This window comes from Mytilus edulis, chromosome 9, assembly GCF_963676685.1.
Source record: "Mytilus edulis chromosome 9, xbMytEdul2.2, whole genome shotgun sequence".
NCBI lineage: Eukaryota > Metazoa > Mollusca > Bivalvia > Mytilida > Mytilidae > Mytilus > Mytilus edulis.
This window is the reverse complement of record NC_092352.1, coordinates 52,777,840-52,796,262: the sequence shown is the minus strand read 5'-3', so window position 1 is coordinate 52,796,262 and position 18,423 is coordinate 52,777,840. Positions and strand designations below refer to the sequence as shown.

The following is an 18,423-nucleotide window of genomic DNA, read 5'->3' as shown; positions in this document are numbered from 1 at the left end:
TTTCAAGGCAAGTTATTCCGCAATGTTCTTCGGAGACTCAGAAGACGTAAAGAGTGTTTTACACATTAACGATATAATATAGCCCCAACTTTCGTTTTTTTTTATAGATGTATAAACAATTTAATATCATTAACGATACGCTTTTAACTAAACCAGATTATCATTTCGACAATCAATGATGTTCTACACCACACAATTGGGAGTTTACAGCATAATACAGATTTGATATAAGTTTGGAACTCTAACACGAGTCCGAATACGAGTCGAAATAAGACTATTTAAATGATTTGGGCGATCTCAATGTAATAACATTATTGTTAACATTGTACATAATAATAGTATCACTCTGGTTGTTTCCGACTAATGGCAAAAACTTGAAATCAACAAACTTTAGATTGGCCTTTCAGTGTGTTAAATGGAAGCCTCCAACGAGTTCGAATGACGTTTTAACCTTTCAATGCGTCAATAACATGTTCAACAGAAGATCGGCAAAACAGTTTCACCTGCAGCTAGCCAGAGCAATATGAATGGCAATCCTGCTACAAATGTAAGGGTTAAGTCATTCTCTTATTGAGCGGTTTAGAAATTAAACAATGTATATCACATGTAAAAGCTACTATGGCGAATGCCCTTTGCAAGTTTAAAATAATGTAAAACAGGGCATTTGTATGATCCCATCATCCAATGTTTATAAATGATAAACAGTAATTGAAATGCATATAAAGGTCATCAGAATGTCACTGATTGATAGGTTTGCAATGAAAAAGTTTTTAACTGTTTGCAGACCTTTTACATCACATACAGTATAACAAATGATGATATTCCCGCAAAAAATAATGACAACCACAACTCTATATAGGATCACTAAAGGAGCAATAAATGACAACGGTAGAGGATACATATCAAATCGTACATCATCTTCGGCTGTCACCGGACGGTCATATACAAATTGGTCCAAAAGAGATTTATTGAACAATGTCAATTCACAATGACTGCAGTTCATAGCACTTCTTTGTATTAATCTGTACTTTATCTTATCCTGACCTTTTTCAAATACGAAGTTTTGTAATCAACTGTTCAATGAAATATTAACTTGATTCTTGACGTGTAATATTGTATGATAAGTTTGCTAACTTTAAATATCAAAAGGTTCGAAAAACAGCAACCCAACGTGTGAATTGATATGAGGGTGTCTTAATGACAATACAGTTTGACTTCGACAAACACCAGATTTTAAAATTTAATTTTGATAATTAAACTACATGAAATTATCAATATGTCTGAAAATGAAGATAGATGTAGGAAGATGTGGTGTGAGTGCCAATGAGACAACTCTCCATCCAAATAACAATTTAAAAAAAAGTAAACCATTATAGGTCAATGTGAGGCCTTCAACACGGAGCCTTGGCTCACACCGAACAACAAGCTATAAAGGGCCCAAAATAACTAGTGTAAAACCATTCAAACGGGAAAACCAACGGTCTAATCTATATTAAATAAACAAACGACAACTACTGTACATCAGATTCCTGACTTAGGACAGGTGCAAACATTTGCAGCGGGATTAAACGTTTTAATGGATCTAAACCTTCTCCCTTTTTCTGAAACAATAGCATAACATCACAACATACATAGAAAAACACATGCTTCTTTTCTTTTGCTTTTTCAGAAGTTTTGGTCATTGTGCCTTTTCACCATTTCGTTCGTATGTGACGTCATGGTTATAACTTATTGCGTTCAGGCCTGGTTTGTCACTGAGTCGGGTGTGTCTATTTTCTGTGTTGGTCTTCAATGTATTATGTATTCGGGTTTTGTTTTCTGTAATTAGTTAAGACGTCAGTGTTATGATGTAAATCTTTTATATTCATTTGATTAAATTTACTGTTTGCAAAAGCATAAATTGTTCTATATAATAAGGATGTTCTTATCACAAGCAGAAAACCCTAACCGTATTTGGCACAACCTTTTTCAACTTTGATCCTCAGAGCTGTACAACTTTGTACCCCACCCCCTTTTTTTGACTTTCGAACTTTTATATCTGGGCGTCACTGGTAATTCTTGTTTGGACGAGGCGCGTTTTTGACGTAATGAATTTTAGGAAGATGCCTTTTGTTATCTGTTGTTCGTGTGTTTCTAATACGTTCTCATATTTGTTTGTATTGTGGTCCTGTATTATTATGTTGTTATTTTGATGTTATATTTAACAATGCCATCAAAGTCCGAGATTTCGCATGCCACAAAACCAGGTTCAACCCACCATTTTTTTCTTTTAAAAATGTCCTGTACCAAGTCAGGAAAATGGCTATTGTTATATCATAGTTCGTTTCTGTGTGTGTAACACTTTTACGTTGTGTTTCCGTTGTGTCGTTTGTTTTCTCCTATATTTGAGTGTACTATAAGACGTGTCACGGTACTTTTCTATCCCAAATTCATGTATTTGGTTTTGATGTTATATTGGTTATTCTCATCGGATTTTGTCTAATGCTTAGTCCGTTGCTGTGTGTGTTACATTTTAATGTTGTGTCGTTGTTCCCCTCTAATATTTAATGCGTTTCCCTCAGTTTTATTTGTTACCCCGATTTTGTTTTTTGTCCATAGATTTATGAGTTTTGAACAGCGTTATACTACTGTTGCCTTTATTTGGTGTGTACTTTTGTCCATATGAATACAAAACAACTCGGCAGTAGAGTTGTTGTATCTTCTTATGGTTCCTATAATTTTTTCTAGTTTCCGCGCACATATCTTCTCTTTTTATTATTTGCAAGTTATTTCGTGTTCATTTATCGCGAAGCTGTCACAAAATTAATATTCACAACTCTTGTAATTTGCTGTCAAATGCACTTCTAAAGCAACGCAACTCCTGGTTTTGAATTGAAATTCGCATTATCCAATTACTTTGTCGTAATGTTATCTGTTTAATAACGAAATAAGCCTGCGTTTATTGTTGCTCTTGATTTATCATTCAATGTCTTCTTCATTGATCATTCAATCTCTTCTTGATTTAACTGTTTGAATTTTATTACAGCTAGTTTAAGATTTTTATACTTTTTTTTGTACAATGAGACACCATTGACACACGGCTCCAGAACAATATTTGTTAATACCAGTTTAATGTCGATGAAAGACTTTATTGTTTGTGAATTTACAATATCCAGTCACCTAATAAAGTATGACGAAGACAGAATATATCAGTTTAAGTGATGTCAGAATCTAGCATTTCAGTAACGGATCATCATAGTTCTTTGTTCATTTATGTTATTGGCATTTTATTAGTATTTTTGTTACTTATTCTGACATTTTAACTGTGCAATTGATGTGATTTTGTTTATTCTACATAGGCCAGAGGTAAAGGGAAGGGTTAAAATCTCACATTATATGTATAAAAGAGGGTAAATTGAAAATAAACTGTCAACGCCATGGTTAAAAAAGAACAAGACAAACAATAGTACACAAAACACAACATATAAAAATAAAGTCTAACCAACACGAAGCCCGCCGTATTTTTTGCGCCTGTCCTAAGTCAGGAACCTCTGGTTTTTGTTAGACTGTTTGTATTTTAGTTAATTTTTTACATTTTGGAGTTTAGTGTAAAGTCATTTTTCACTGCATAAGTACACATTTTGTTGAAGGGCCAGATGAAGCCCGCCTTCCGTTGTGTAATTTTCTCGCTATGTTGAAGACCAATTGGTTGTCTGCGGTTCTTTTCGGCTCTTTGGTCTAGTTGTTGTCTCTTTTTGACGCATTCCCATTTTTGCTTCTCAATTATTTTGTGACAAATATGTATTTGTTTTTTCAATTGTTTTTCTAACGATACAGCGTGATCGATACTTCCTTCAGTTGATAAAATTGTCATATTTTCTTTTTCCTTTGTTTTGGGTTTATGCTAATTATTTATTGAATGTGAATATATGCACATATTGAAATTAGTAATTGTATTGTAATTAAAAGTGATAAATTCAAGTGCTGTGCACACATCGAAGTACTCTATAGATGCATATTTCTATGCACAGACAATTTGATCCTTGTCAATACGATAACTATTTATCTAGAGCTAGTGGAAATTACATTATAATAGTAATCTACAGACCTGTAGATATTTAAATTCACGTCATTATGAATTCTTGTGGATTGTTGTTTAATAAGCAACTATACCACGTCTCTTTATTCTTTAAAGCAGTATTTCTTTTTTTAAACTTAAATTGTCAAATTCTGTAATGTTTGATATGAATACTTTACAATAATCAGGTAGAAAATATTTCAAATTTCGAAAATGTACGTATGTTCTTACTATCACGTCATTAATTTTAATTTTTCACTAAGTTTAATTGAAACAGGCAAGTTATAGTTTGTTTTTCGGACATCATGCGTCGACAAAACAGATGGTGTTATAAAAATTAACATGTCTTGCTACAATATTTAGTTTGTCGAACCCTGTGCTTTTTTTGTATCAATTTTCTTGGAATCTAGACAATTTGTCAATTTTCTCTTTTTTTGGTAAGTGTAGTATACATGTAAATGTCAATGATTAATAAAATAATTTCTAACAACACCGTTCTATTCCTCTAGATCTTCTTCCCATGTCTTCTTATTATATTGAAAGACGTTTTTTTGGTCTAGACTATGCCCTTATCGCACCGATTCCCCTGGCTATTTTAGTCTCTTTTTGTCTAGTGTTTTTTTTTTTTATTTTGTCATTTAATTTAGGTCTCTCTGTTTTTAATTTTCCTTGGAGTTCGGTATTTTGTTATTTTACTTTTTATAGCGGTTCAGAAAAGGAAAACATAAATGCCGATAACAAGTTACGGATACTACTGGAAATTCCCTTTGATATATGTTTAAGGATTACAGAGCATACGCATTATCCGGGCACCATGGGATTCCTCATAAGAATACAAAAGTCATGTACTCGATTATGCATCATTACCATTCACATTTGTAAGTGCGTTTTGATGAACGTGAATCTAAATTAACTATAGATTTAGGATCTTATCAATCTAAATTTCATTATAATTCATGTAACATGTTTAAGAGAGGTGAAAATGACATTCAAACTCATAAGTCGAAAATAAACAAACAATACATTTCTATGTGTTTTTCAATGGATCCCAGTTGAAACCGATATAGTTCCAACCTGTAAATCTAAAATACTAGTTATGTAAGGTATTATCTCGTTAGTTGAAGACAAACTTCATTTTTTTCAAATTATTGACATCACAAGAGAAAAGGCTGTTAAACACATCTCTCTACCTATTAATCAGAAAACAAAAAAAAAAAAATCTATAAAAACAAAACACATCAAAACAAAATAAAAGTGTTTCTCAACTTTTCGAAGATTTTCCAACAAAAGGAAAGAACATGATTAAAAACAACAAATAAACAAGAAAAAAGTATAACAACAGACAAATAAACAAGAAAAAAACAACAGACAAATAAAACACAATTGGTAAAACACTATGATAATTGACGTCATTAGAATGGCACCTTCTGCACAGTTGAAATGTAATTGATCAATTAACACTTTGAGTTGTAGTATCATAACTTCTAGAGTCTACTAAAAACTGTCACGTCTGATATGATCACAGCCAACACATCACGTTTTGAATTCCGTTAACCTTCAAACGACAGGACTTTGACAGTGAATCAGGAATGTCAAAGAAAAATAACGCTATTATGCATTGTAGTGGATGTAATTGGACATTGATGAATAAATCGTTTTGGGATCAGTTTACTTCTGATAATCCAGGAACGACAGAAGAGGATGTACTTTTTGAAATGTATCAGCTACCGTTGTCATTTATTACTCCTTTGGTGTTCCTTTATGGAGTTGTCGTTGTCATTAGTTTTTGCGGGAATATCGTCGTGTTTTATACTATATGTGATGTGAAAGGTCCACATATTACAGTAACAAACTTTTTCATTGCAAATCTATCTATCAGTGACATTCTAATGACGGTTCTCTGCATTCCGACTACTATTGTAAGCGATATCATTTTTAAACATTGGGTGATGGGATCATTCATGTGCCCTGTGTTACATTATCTTCAACTTGTCGTTGTTATGCAAAGGGCATTCGCAATGGTAGCTATTACATGTGATCGACATTTTTTAATGTCTAATCCGCTCAAAAAGAGAATGACTAAACCTACAGCCAGATTGCTAGTTATTTTGCTCTGGTTAGCTGCATGTATAATTGCAATTCCAACAGCCATGTTTTCTCAAATTCACTATTTACAGTATGAACCAGGATCTTACGGGCTCTGCATAGAAATTTGGGAAACCCATAGACTTCGAAATGTCTATAGCATTATAATACAACTACTACAGTATGTTATTCCATTAATTATAATGATATGTGCATATATTCACATTGGATACATGATTTGGATAAAACCAACACCTGGTGAGGCAATTCAAGAAAGAGATAAGAGAATTGCATTATCCAAAAGAAAAGTGAGTTAATTGGCACAATATTGATTAAAAAAAAAAAAACATTGACTTATTGATAAATTGTTCTTCAAAATTATTCAATTTTTTGTTTTGCATTTTTTAATTTCATACACGATTTCTCAGCAGTAGAATTGTTTTAATAATAACTAAATTAATTTATACAAATTGAACTTTCACTTAAAAAAGAATGAACTACATGAACAATTTTAATCAGACCTGTAAGATCAAACATACACGATTAAACCAAAATAAGTACAAAGCATACTCAGAATTATCATAAAAACTTCGAATTGGGATGAAAATAAATTCGTTTGGAATAAAAAGTAAAATCACAAAAATACGAAACTCCAAGGAAACTCAAAATAAGGAAAGTCGCTAATAATCTCATTGTTTTAAGGAAGAAATTTCATACTGAATACCTAACAAATATTTCACAAGTATGTTGATCCTTATTATAAAAAAGTTTGATTTATTTCGCTATAAGACTTAAAATATCATATTTGTTTAATACAACTTTATAATTCACAATTAAATATTGTTTCATTTAAGAATTGAATGCTTCTTTTTGTAAATTTATTGGGGTGTAAAAGCGTTGACTGAAATACATTTTGTATGAAGCGCGGAAGCGCTTCATTCTAAAAATGTGCGCACGGTCAACGCTTTTACAACCCTATAAAATTACAAAAAGAAGCATTCAATACTTATAATTTCATTTTTTAGCTATGATCATGAAAACACGAATTTTATATATTTTTTTATTTAATTCATCTGTGCACTTTATTGTTAGACCACGTGTTATCATGAACGAAAAGTTGTATTGAGCAGTGCAACTGCTTACGGAATAACACGTGATGTGCAGTTAGCCAATCAGAATAAATTATTATAATGAAACATACATCTAATGAAATTATTTATACATGTTTAAAACATGCAATTTGCCTTTTGTTTTAAGATATAGTTGATTTCTTTACAGAGTTTGAAAATGTTATTTACATTGGTATCCGTCTACGCAATCACATGGCTTCCGATCCATATCATTACAACCATTGCCGATCTTAATCCAACGTTATATGATCATCGATTTGCTCACATACTGTGGTTGTCCTTTCACTGGCTGGCATTCAGTAATACTGGCATCAATCCAATGGTGTATTGTTGGGTCAACAAGACATTTCAGAAAAAGCTAAGGCTACTATTGCATTTGCCTGTTGGTAATCGAAGAAAATCATACAAAGAACAAAAAGGATATCGTCTTTCAAACGGCAAATGTTTTTCCAAAAGAAGAAAAGAGGCATTCAAGGAGAAGAAAAAGGAAACTGTAATTTCTTAGAGGATGTGTTTCCAAATAAGAAGTCATCAGTTATTGTCAAACTTATTCTGAAAGAAGCAGGACATTCTCTACCTTGAGTTATGTTCTAGTACAGTCCACTGCATTTTGTAATATATTTTCCATTTATGTATATCTGTTAATAATGAGTTCGGAAATAAAACAAAAATCACCAAGTAAACGAGTCTCTCACTTTCTCTCATGTATATTATTTTATTTCATTGTTGATGCACTACAGTCATAATAGTCAGCTGCAAGTAATGACTTATATGTAAATTGATGATTCTTACCAGAGGAAATAAAATTGACGGTACCAATTTTTTTGCACCAGATGCGCATTTCGACAATACATGTCTCTTTAGTGATGCTCGTGGCCAAAATATTTGCAATCCAAAGCTTATATAAAAGATGAAGAGCTATAATCCAAAAGGTCCAAAAAGTATAGCCAAATCCGTGAAAGGAATCAGAGCTTTGCATGAGGGAGATACATTCCTTAATTTATAAGAAAACTCGGCTTGTAGCATTGATATATATACATACCTTTTATACAAATGCAGGATATGTGTAGTAGCATCGTAATCGAAAACTCAAGCGCTAGTTGCACTAAATAAGTTTTGAATTAATAAAATGTAAAAATACGGTATTGCCATGCGATTATAGACTTTCCGAATTGATTTTCCTCTGAGTTCAGTATATTTTGGTGATTTTACTTTTTACAACCATTAAAAAATTTCCGAAGAACCAAACAAACCACGAACGTTTCGCAGCAGGGAAAGGTTACTGAATGAAATATTTTTGTTAATTATATGTTCTTAAATATAGATAAATGTAACAATCGTACACAGAGGACTTGGTCTACTGAATATACATGCACTGGATCATCAATAACTTCTTTAGCATGATCCTGTCTAGAAACTAGCTTCAATTGACTTTAATTGCCTCAGCAATAATTTCCTGCTGTTTAGAAAAATGTATTAAAAAAACAATAAAAGAAGTAGGTCCGGTAAGGACCGATTTTGGCCTCAAATTTCAGGTTCATCTGACGAAAGGTGTTGACCACTTTTTAAACACTTATATGTCTATTTTATTTGATTCAATTAGTTTATGTGAAAGATTTTAACTGAGTGTGTCATTCAAAACAATCTGATTGAAGCTCAAATATGAAAAATCTACCAAATATGCCGAAAAATGTCACTTTTCGGATGTTTTTTTTTGTGACAAATACAAGTGGCCGCATCCGTGTTCATCCTCAATCTTTATATATGCTATGTATTATCATAAAATACAACTTACATTTTAATATTAAGGATATACACGAATGCGGCCACTTTCGTTTTACACGAAAACGGTCTAAAATTTAACTAAAATGCTAGAATTGTGAAGATTTCAGTGATTTAGCATGACTTAATGGTGCTAGTATCCGATATATGTGCATTGTATTGTCAAAAACAGCCCATATTTATGTAGCAGAAGCATTCTATTGTTCAATAAATAATTAAAAGTTTACATTTTAACAATTTTGTAAAACGGCTATATTTTGGGGTCAAAAAGGGGTCTTACCTAACCTACTCCTTTGCGTTTTAGAAATTTTTCGCTGTTGTGGAGTAATGAATAAAGGCAATAATACTATACCACTGTTTAAAAGTAATAAATCAATTGCTAGATGATAAATTTTGGTTACAAGCTAAACACAAAAGGAAACACATTAAGTAAAAGTAGACAACAACGGAACCACAGACACAGTGAAATGCAACAAACATGTCAACGTACATAGAAACTAATTGATTACAACTACCATATTCCTGACATGATATGGGAAATTTTAAGAAAGAAAGTCTTGGTTGAATTTGGTTTTATGGATAGCTCAACCTCTCACTTATACATGTTAAAAGATAGCGCTAAAATGACAACACTACGTGACAGGATACAGAACAAACAAACGCAAGAACACTCAGCACATAGAATTGTAAAATTAATTCTATGAGAGCACATTTTGACATGCACACCGCAGAATAACAACGGACATCTTCCTTCAACAATCACAACATACCACAAACAATTACGCATTTCTGTGACCTATAAAAAATCTTGAAATTCGTACAATTATATGAATAATTATCAGTTGTACCAGGATTATAATTTAATACGCCAGACGCGCGCTTCGTCTATATAAGACTCATCAGTGACGCTCAGATCAAAATAGTTAAAAAGCCCAACAAGAAACGAGAGCCAAAAATGTATTTTCAAAAATTGATATTCTAAGTTTTTTAATTCGGCCAAAAAACGTTTTATCTGTATTATCAAATATGGAATTAATATCTTTCTATAATATCTATATCTCACATTGTTAAGAAATTTTTCATGTTATTGTAGCACCTCCTAAACTAGGTATATTACACACAAGAACTGTATTTCAAAATATTTCTTTTGTTAATCCAGTAATGCGTTTCTTATTCTGCTAAACATGGGGCATGATAAAATTTGAATCGTAGATATTAGTACAGGTCATTGTTTTCCAAAATAAATTTTGAAGATCACGTTTGTCCTAAAGTAAGTCTTACAACATAATCTACTAAATTTATTAGGCGACACAATTAAATTTATGTTCATATACTGGGATGCATTTATAATTCGAAGACATATTAGTGATACTTATCCTTTTCCTCACTAGTTACGCTCATTGTTTTCATTTTGGTAATACCTTTTTGAATATTTGGTCTACAAAAAGTAAAGTCACAAAAATACTTTACTACAACGGAGAGTCCCTAATCAAATGGCACAATCAAATGATAAAACACATCAAACGAATGGACACCAACTGTCATATTCCTGACTTGGTACAGGCATTTTCAAATGAAGAAAATGGTCGATTGAACCAGGTAACTCACTTGTATGGCATTCGCATCAAATTCCATTTTATTTACAAGGATGCGTGAACTAAACAGACATTATACATGCAATATGTAAAATTGTCAAAATAGGGGTATAGCAGTCATGAACGTGTCACAATCTCAAACAGAACAAACACAAACAAATATTTAACAAAGAAGCACAACAAGCATATATCAAATTTAACAACCACGTACATGTGCATTGCTAACTCTTTTTTTGTATTTTAAATCAACCCATAAAGAATTGAAATTGAAGTCCTGTGAATGAATGGATAGGATCACATCAACTCTGTAGTAGAATTGTCAGAATGCAGGTAGATATATAAATAATTTTGTCGTTCAAAGCATTTTCAAAATTATGATAGAACAATAACATAATGTCGGGATGTTTCAAAGTACAGAGCCACGTCATATGTACCTTCAAAACACACAAGGTCACACGTACAAAACACACCAGCAAAAATGAAAGATAATACAAACAACACATTGACAGGATACATAAGTACCGCGAGCCACGTCAAATGGATATCACTAAAAACAGACCAAACAGTAAAAGTAATATTAATAATAGAACAAAGAAACAATAAAAGAACAAAATAACACGTTATTAAGATGATAAACAACGTCAGTAAGCAGAATATATACACGAAGACCTTCAGGTATTATTTGTGAAGTTGATATTTATCAACGCTCTCCACCTTCGTCTTTAAGTGGCCCTTTGTCTTTTGTAAATTCGGGTGTCAGAACGTGCCTCTGATGTACACAATTAATCTATGGTCAGTTTGAGACAATATTGTGCATTTTTTTAAATGATAGTAGTGATATTCAAAATGATGAGTCAATGTTGCAAATGTATATGTGTTGATACATAATAGGATTTTTTCTGTTCAAATGTTCAACTATTCAACTAAACAATTGCAAGGAAAAATAAAGGCTAAAAAAGATATAAAAAAAAACAACAAATAAAACAACAAAATAAAACCCATTGAACTCTTCTAAGATGTTGAAAGAGTAAAGAAATTGTAATCCGAGAGGTCTGCTGTAAGAAAAGTTCTTAAAAGTATAAACAGAAAAAAATACATAAAATTTCCAAGGACTCACAAGGACTTACTTACTGCTTGCTCTATAAAGCCCGTGCGTAATTATTCGCATTTATTTTCTCTTTTTCTGCAATTATGAAAACGTCATATATATTACTTATTGTTTTTTTGCTAGTTCAAGTACAATTTCAATATATAGTAGCTGCATGTTAAATTAGACAGAAATCTCTGTAAACTAATTTTGAACTACCATTTGGTTGGTACCGCTACACAGGTGCTTTTGCATAAGTACTATTTCTGTACTAAACAAATTTAGTACTGGAAATTTACTTTTAATATTTAGTACTATTACTTTACCTTAAAACTATTGTAATATTTAGGTACTTGTTATTTACAGTACTGGATTTGAACTAAATATTTTGGTACAGAAATAATACAATATTCCATGTTTGAAAATCATAACTTTAGGAGATTAGAAATAGAAAAACTTTCAAAATGCTGACAATGTAACGGTAGTAACAAAAAATCTGTAGTACTTAAATTTCAAGTAAAAATAAAGTACTGTAAAATACAGGTACCTAAATATTACAAAAAAATTAGAGTAACAGAATAGTACTGAATTTTAAAAGTAGATTTCCAGTACTACAAATTTTTAGTACAGAAATAGTACCTATGCAAAAGTAGCTGTGTAGTAGCTAATTATTAATCACAGCCATTGAATGAATGGTTCAAATAAATATAAGCAACAGTAGTATATATACCGCTGTTCAAAAGTCATAAATCGATCAAGAGAAAAAAAATCGGGGTTACTAACTAAAACCGAGGGAAATATTACAGTCTATATAATGCTTGTATATAAATAACATTGGCATCTTCGGGAACCTAATGGCCTATGACGAAGCTAATATAGTATGTCCTCTGGACCAAGTGTCCTTTTTAAAAGTCCAACGATCAGAAATTTCGTTTGCGTATGTGTGTGTAAACTGCTGAAAAAGCAGTGAGTAGTTCCATTAAAATGTAAAATTGTGTAAATATATGAGAAAAAAGGCAACTATCGTTTAATATACAGAAACGGCGATCGACAATAAAACCCAAGATTAACTCCGAACCAAAATTCTATTAGTCAGTGACTGCTTTTTTAACATTTCCTCAGAATAATTAACTGTGGAATAATTATTATTCGTTGGATACCAATTTTCGTGGGTTACGCAGCTACTGGGTACATATGATCCACGAATTCCAATGTTCAACGAATAACAAACTTTCGATAGGCTTTGTATGTAGAGATTGGCAAAACCACGAAATCATATACCCACGAAAATACAAGTTTTCCTCAATCCACGAATATTGATACCCACGAAAATAAATGAATCCACAGTATAATGCTTTCTGACACATTTTATTGATCGCGTATCATTTGCATTGTATAACATGTATCAGTTTCATAATGATACTCTCGAACTTGATAAAAAAATCTCTCTTATTTACGAGTGTCTTTAACACGTGTCCTGCACACAGAAAAATTTAGCATTTTTTTCTGCCTGGAAGAGTGTTACGTCATGAGTAAATCAACTAGTGATGATGTATTTTAAAGTATAAGAAAGAAAATTGAAAAGGAAGAAAAATAATTTACATAACTAGTAAATCAGCTTCCTACTGTGTGTTTACGCAGTTCGTTGACACCTCTACACTCAACGTGGAAATATCATGTTCGTGGTTTTGTGTAAACTGTTGAAAAAACAGCGGGGAATTTAGTTAACAGATTATATTGTTTAAATGTATGAATGACACAGCAAATATCCTTCAATGTATTGAAACGACAATTGATGATCAAAATAAGGCTTGCTCCAAGTAATAGAAAAACCAGAAACATTGAATTTTTTGACAATGAAATAATATCGAGGATTTTTTCAATCAAACTTTATAACATGCATGAAAGACTTACTAAATTTAATGTTTTTAGCTAGGTACTTTTGTTACTTAGCAACTGATTCATTGGAATTCACCTCAAAACTATTCCAACTAATTCAAGCTGTAACGTGATAAACGTGTCATTAACACGGTTTGTTGAAGATAATTAATGCAATTGTGTCTGTACCACTTCTAGAGGATTATCAATACAAAAATAACTACTATGTTCACGTAATTCTAATTTGCATGGCAGGATATCAATGATAATTTTGTTTATAAATATCAAGTTCAATAGGTTTAAAATGATATTCTCAAAGTTTTACAAATAAGGATTCCAAACTCTTAGTTCCAAGGATACATGTAGATACACATTACGTAACAATGTGACCGGCACTAAGAAATAAGTATCCTACATAACCTTGAAGAGTTCTACGCTATGAAGATATCAGCTAGTTAAGATCGATTTTAAAAGAATAAAAATGAGTAAAAGTCAGTATACAAAGCTATCATATAGTTTTTGACATCGCTACAAGCAAATTGAAGATTCATATTTGCGTCTATGTGACAATCGTTGAAAAAGCAGCTGGTGGTTAAGTTACAAGTTTATAAGATTTAAGTTATGAATGGTAATGCAAAAATAGTTAAATGTGCAGAAACTCGTCAATTCATACCTGGAAGTTATTTGCTTATTGCAGGATTTAATACTACATTTTGTTAACTTTATAATTAAGTATTCGTTCTCATGTTCGAACGAACCTGATGATGATTAGCACATAAACACATGTCTTGCACACAGACAGAATTTTCCTATTTTTTTCTGGAAAAAATTTAAGTCATGAGTATATCAACTGAGCCCAGACAGGTATAAATTTCAAAAATGAGAATACCTGCGGTAGATCACATCAGGTATTTTTAGAACCTGAGTGGTAGAGCCCAGACAAGTATGAATTTTGAAAATGAGAATTCCTGCGGTAGATCCCAACAGGTACTTTTAGAACCTGAGTGGTAGAGCCCAGACAAGTATGAATTTTGAAAAATGAGAATTCCTGCAATAGATCCCAACATGTAGTTTTAGAACCTGAGTGGTAGAGCACAGACAAGTATGAATTTTGAAAAATGAGAAATCCTGCGGTAGATCCCAACAGGTACTAATAGAACCTGACTGGTAGAACCCAGACAGGTATAAATTTTGAAAAGTGAGAATTCCTGCGGTAGATCCGAACAGGTACAAAAACTAACTTAATTATCACCCATAAATAGAACAAAGCCTTAATTATTTATAAGATGTATTAATGAATTGGCGGAAAATAATTTCCCTGAAATTAAGTTGGCAATACAAACAAAAATCACAAATTAAAAACAAACAAAAAAAATCACAAATTGTTATGAGTATCCCCTTTTAAAAAAAATAATGAAAAATAATTAACATTAATTTAAGGTGTAACTGGGGAACGGTGGGTGGGCTGAATTAATTTTGAACAAGTAAAAATATGACTGTTAACAGTGTAATGCTCAAACAACAACTGACCATCCTATCAAAATTATATGCAGATGTTTCTCTGATTACACCCATACTGTCATCATGCTGTTTCCTATCTATGATCTAATACCTATCCCTTAATCTCTTTATTAAAACAAACTGACAAGCTGACAAGCTGACCTTAACATGAAATAAACATGAAAACCTGGGAAAATACAGACCTTAGGAATTTATCAAAATATGTATAAACTCTAATTTAATTCTTTAAATTGCCATTTATACCTATTACTATCAGAACAGTAGATGTCTCCTTATAACACCAACAAGTCTTATATACCATATCACATAGAAACAGTAGATGTCTCCTTATTAAACCTTACAAGTCTCATATACCATATACCACAGTGAAACAGTAGAAAGGTCCAATAGACAATAACTAGTCTCATATACCATACCACATTGAACAGTAGATGTCTTCTTATAGACAAAAACAAGTCTCATGTATCATACCACAATTATCTATACTAATATAGATAATACGAGTAGAAAGGGAAATGTTATTCTTGAATGGAACACTTATTCTGCCATAATGGATATTTTGATATCATACGCAAAACTTTATAATAAACTATTCTAATTTATTAACAAACTAATAAACTAAGACACAATTGTATACACAGTATACTAGTATCATATTCACTAACAATTAAAACTAATATTACATTGAATACATATGAAAATAATAATAAAAGTATCATTTGGCTTTCTAGGGGGCTACTCATTAAAACTTGCAATAATACTAGTATTTAACCAAATAAAAAAACCACTACCTACTCAACATAATTTTAAATTTATAAAAATAAATTACCTAAATTATGCAATTTTAAGAACAGGTGAAAATTTTATTTTAGAACCTGACTGGTAGAGCCCAGACAGGTATAAATTTCAAAAATGAGAATACCTGTGGTAGATCCCAACAGGTACTTTTAGAACCTGAGTGGTAGAGCCCAGACAAGTATGAATTTTGAAAATGAGAATTCCTGCGGTAGATCCCAACAGGTACTTTTAGAACCTGAGTGGTAGAGCCCAGACAAGTATGAATTTAGAAAAATGAGAATTCCTGCGGTAGATCCCAACAGGTACTTTTAGAACCTGAGTGGTAAAGCCCAGACAAGTATGAATTTTGAAAAATGAGAAATCCTGCGGTAGATCCCAACAGGTACTTTTAGAACCTGACTGGTAGAACCCAGACAGGTATAAATTTTGAACAATGAGAATTTCTGCGGTAGATCCCAACAGGTACAAAAACTAACTTAATTATCACCCTTAAATAAAACAAAGCTTTATTTATTTATAAGATGTATTAATGAATTGGGGGAAAATAATTTCCCTGAAAAATAAGTTGGCCAAATTGAACGAGTAGCATGAGTGAAAGCCCCCAAGAAATGATACATGTACATATATATAGTTTTAACAAAAACAAATTTTATAATAGAACAGGCCTTTGTTAGTCTTGTATGATTTTTTATTTTATTTTCTTGTGTAAAATTCAGAGTTTAGTATGACGTCTATAATCACTGAACTAGTAATAGCCTGTGGTAGAACCCAGATAGGTAAAAATACTTGAATACTGTAGTAAAACCCTGACAAGTGAGACATATAATAACGTGTAGTACGACCCAGATAGGTGAAAAAAATTATAACACTTGGTAGACCGAGAAGGTAAAAATTCTTAAGACTGCATGTAAAAATAGAGCAGGTCTAAAAGCCTTGCTTACATGTATGTGAAATGTACGTAATGTGATACGATGTTTACTGGATTGATTGATTGATTGTTGGTTGCTTAACGTTCCGATTTTCACTAATATTGGAAATATATGAATGTTGAATCCTGCACAGCTGCATCTGCCAGATACCATAACTTTGAGTTCACTTAAATGGACTGACAAGTCATCTAGCACTTCTAGGCGGATTAGTTACAATTTCACCTACTATCATTCCTGAGAAACATAAACAACATACCAGCTGGGACTATTATACTATAATAGTCCTAGATTCCTGCTGAAATATAAAACTTAAAGCAGTATCATGTCTTAAACATTAGGTCCAACCTAAACAGGTAAAAACAATGTGTGAACCTGTGATAAATCCATACAGGTAAAATCTTGAAAATGTGGTATAACCCTGACAGTTGAAAACATGCAATATCAAGAACCCAGACGGGTAAAATCTTGAAACCTATGGAAGAACCCTGATAGGTGAGCATTAAATACATACATGTGTAAAACGCCTGTGGTTGAATCAAAGACAAGGTTTTAGATGAGAATCACTCAGGTAGATTTTAACAAATACTTGGGCTAGACGGTCAGGCACTCAAACCTGCATGCTTGATTGATTGATTGTTGGTTGCTTACCGTTCAGTGGCCATCCTGCATGAAAACCTGATATCAAACCATCAATTCTACTACTTAAAATTCATAGTACGAATGGTCAATCAAAATCTGATAAACTGTTAGTGTCAAACTGGAACCTGAAAATCAAAACTATCTGTGGAACTAAAATGTCTCCAAGTTGCCAGATCGGATACTCTGGGGCTCATATGGTTCTCGGTTTTTTAGTAAGTTTATGCATATATAATTTCAGATTTCCCCTTTACAAACCCAACACATATTATGACTATTGCAGCATCTCATAACTGCGCATCCTCTGATACCTTGAACATATTACGAATTTCCCAACTTAAGACGATTAGTTTTATCTTACACTTGTGCTTATATGACTGTGCAAAGCCAGGAGTGGAAAAATGTGTTACCACATAGGTTTGGACGAGTATTAGCGAAAAAATTGATACAAAAGAGACTAATGTTTCTAATAGACCACTCACCTGCTATATTGTAAAGAGGCATATGAGCTGTGCATTAACAGTAGTGATATTCGCAGAAACCTATACCTGAGTAATAAGTGGTCATACAATGTATCTACGTGATCCCTCCTAAAGAAATCACATTACTCTTCATCGGGGGAAGACAAGAGCACATACTATATATATAAATATTAGATATATAATATACTAAAAACGTGAAATAGACACCCCTATAACAACTGATGAAAACCTAGCTAGCCTAGGGATGGATTTGTAATGTAAAGCCTCCATTGCAATTTCATTTTTTCAGACCCGTCATACTAAGGGTTGAGTATAAGGAGTTCTTACCTGATGTGGTGTTTTCCTCAGTGGGGAGAAAGGCAGTCATTCAGCTGCATATCACCTTGTATTCCGAACTCCACACACTTCCTGGTTTTTCTACTAGCTGCAGTCTCTGATATAGA

At 32.3% G+C, this 18,423-nt stretch overlaps 1 protein-coding gene across 1 annotated transcript; it reads left to right on the top strand.

The window, feature by feature from the left end:
- The first annotated feature begins 5,646 nt into the window (after positions 1-5,646).
- On the top strand, positions 5,647-6,525 carry LOC139490045 (RYamide receptor-like). Its single transcript, XM_071276896.1, has one exon. The coding sequence runs from the start codon at positions 5,647-5,649 to the stop codon at positions 6,457-6,459; it is 813 nt and encodes a 270-aa protein (XP_071132997.1). The 3' UTR covers positions 6,460-6,525.
- The last annotated feature ends 11,898 nt before the right edge of the window (positions 6,526-18,423 follow it).